General features: G+C 37.8%; 1 protein-coding gene across 1 annotated transcript in view; it reads left to right on the top strand.

The window, feature by feature from the left end:
- grinab (glutamate receptor, ionotropic, N-methyl D-aspartate-associated protein 1b (glutamate binding)) overlaps positions 1–1383 on the top strand; it is a gene marked incomplete at its 5' end in the record, with an annotated part of 5062 nt that extends 3679 nt beyond the window's left edge. The window contains 1 exon segment of the mRNA XM_014008776.1: positions 634–1383. Within this exon segment, the coding sequence (XP_013864230.1) occupies positions 634–783 (150 nt within the window).
- Between the last annotated feature and the right edge of the window lie 504 nt (positions 1384–1887).

Raw genomic sequence — 1887 nt, 5'->3', positions numbered from 1 at the left:
CTAAATACTTATTTTCCACCATTATTTGCAAAAAAATTCTTTACATTTTGTCTCTCATAGTTGAGGTCTACCTATGATGTCAATTACAGGCCTCTCTCATCTTTTTAAGTGGGAGAACTTGCACAATTGGTGACTGACTAAATACTTATTTTCCACCATTATTTGCAAAAAAATTCTTCACATTTTGTCTCTCATAGTTGAGGTCTACCTATGATGTCAATTACAGGCCTCTCTCATCTTTTTAAGTGGGAGAACTTGCACAATTGGTGACTGACTAAATACTTATTTTCCCCACTGTAATATTAATAAAGTCTTCTGTCAGTGTATGATGACTAGGATTAAGCAGGTTGATGTACAAACATGATACTGTACATTCATATTTATTATAAAAAAAATTATGTCACAGGCACTTTAAATTTCTGCTGTTTTAACTTGTCTACTTCTGTATTTTTGAACACTTTTCAATCATTTTGTTCACATTCCAGAACCACAACCTCTTGTACAGTTTTCAGCGGCGGGGGTGGGGAGTAAAATKAACATACAAATCTCTTCATATCACAGTGTTGTACCTAAGCTAACCCATAGAGAAAGCGCAGTGATGTTTGACGTGAACGTCTGTGGTTTTTTTTGCAGTTCTTGGCGGTGGACACACAGCTGCTGCTTGGCAACAAGGAACTGGCTCTGAGTCCAGAAGAATACGTGTTCGCTGCTCTGAACCTCTACACGGACATCATAAACATCTTCCTCTACATTCTGGCCATCATCGGAAGAGCGAGAGGCTGAAGCGGCGTGCGGCTGTTCCGGCTGAAGAGTTTCTATAATCAGAGTTTTTGATGTTTTGCTTTGCTGCTCGTCCTGATCGTGTGGTTCAAGGTTGCTTTCGCTTCATCTCATGTAAACACTTCAATTTTTAAAATGACTTAAGTAGCTGCTGTAAGAGGTGATTTTGTTGATTCCTGAAGTGTTTAACCTGTAATAAGACTGTATTTTGGTAAATAAAGTTGTATGTTATACTGTACAAAGTAGTGAAGAATTGTGATCAGGCGGTACCAGCGTTTGGTAGACTTGCACCTTTTTTTCCCCTGAGCCTTTTCGTTCAGTAGGTCAGCTTAATGTGACTCGCATGCTCATTAACACAATCTGTTCTCGTGTTTAACACGTTTGATTTGTCTGAACTTTGGAACAATCAAATTGTAAAATGAGCCTCTTTTGTCAAATCGTTTTTTTTTTTTCATAACAAAACAAGCCAGTAGGAGTGAGAAGGGCTAAAACAGTCTGTAAGACGAGTAAAACTACAGTCACCGTTAAAACATTTTTTTAAAGTGATCCTTGTGTCGTTTCCTCTCTTTGTGTCAAAGTTTCAACACTTTTCACTTTACCGTTCTCATGCTTGGAGAATTTTTTTTTTTTCAAAACCTGATGTCGTTCTTTGTATGAATTTAAATAATAAAACAATAACATTCCATCAACAACGCGGCTTGTTTTGGTTTGATTCTTATGGTTTTGTCTTGTGTTTGAAAGCTCATTTGGGTCATTTCAAACCTCAGGATGGACCTGGAACAGATGTCGACAGAAAAACGTCAGCTGGAACAGACGTCAACAGAAAAACGTCAGCTGGAACAGGAAAACAAGAAGCTGAAGTCGATTATCAGTCAGCTGAGAACAATGCTGCACAGCCCGGACACCCCGAGTGATCCCACAGGTACGCTCTCTGTTCACCAGCAGGTGGCAGCCGTGGAAAAAAATGCTCTTATTTGAAATCATAATCATATACTGTTGTATAAAGTACCTCAAAGAAATACTTGAGTAAAAGTACAATAATTTTATTGTAAAATTACTTTGGTAAAAATTAAAGTCTCCTCTAGGAATATTACTTGAGTAAAAGTA

This window comes from Austrofundulus limnaeus, unplaced genomic scaffold, assembly GCF_001266775.1.
Source record: "Austrofundulus limnaeus strain Quisiro unplaced genomic scaffold, Austrofundulus_limnaeus-1.0 Scaffold52, whole genome shotgun sequence".
NCBI classification, from domain to species: domain Eukaryota; kingdom Metazoa; phylum Chordata; class Actinopteri; order Cyprinodontiformes; family Rivulidae; genus Austrofundulus; species Austrofundulus limnaeus.
Note: the sequence above shows the minus strand (reverse complement) of the source record. Positions and strands in the feature narration are given on the sequence as shown.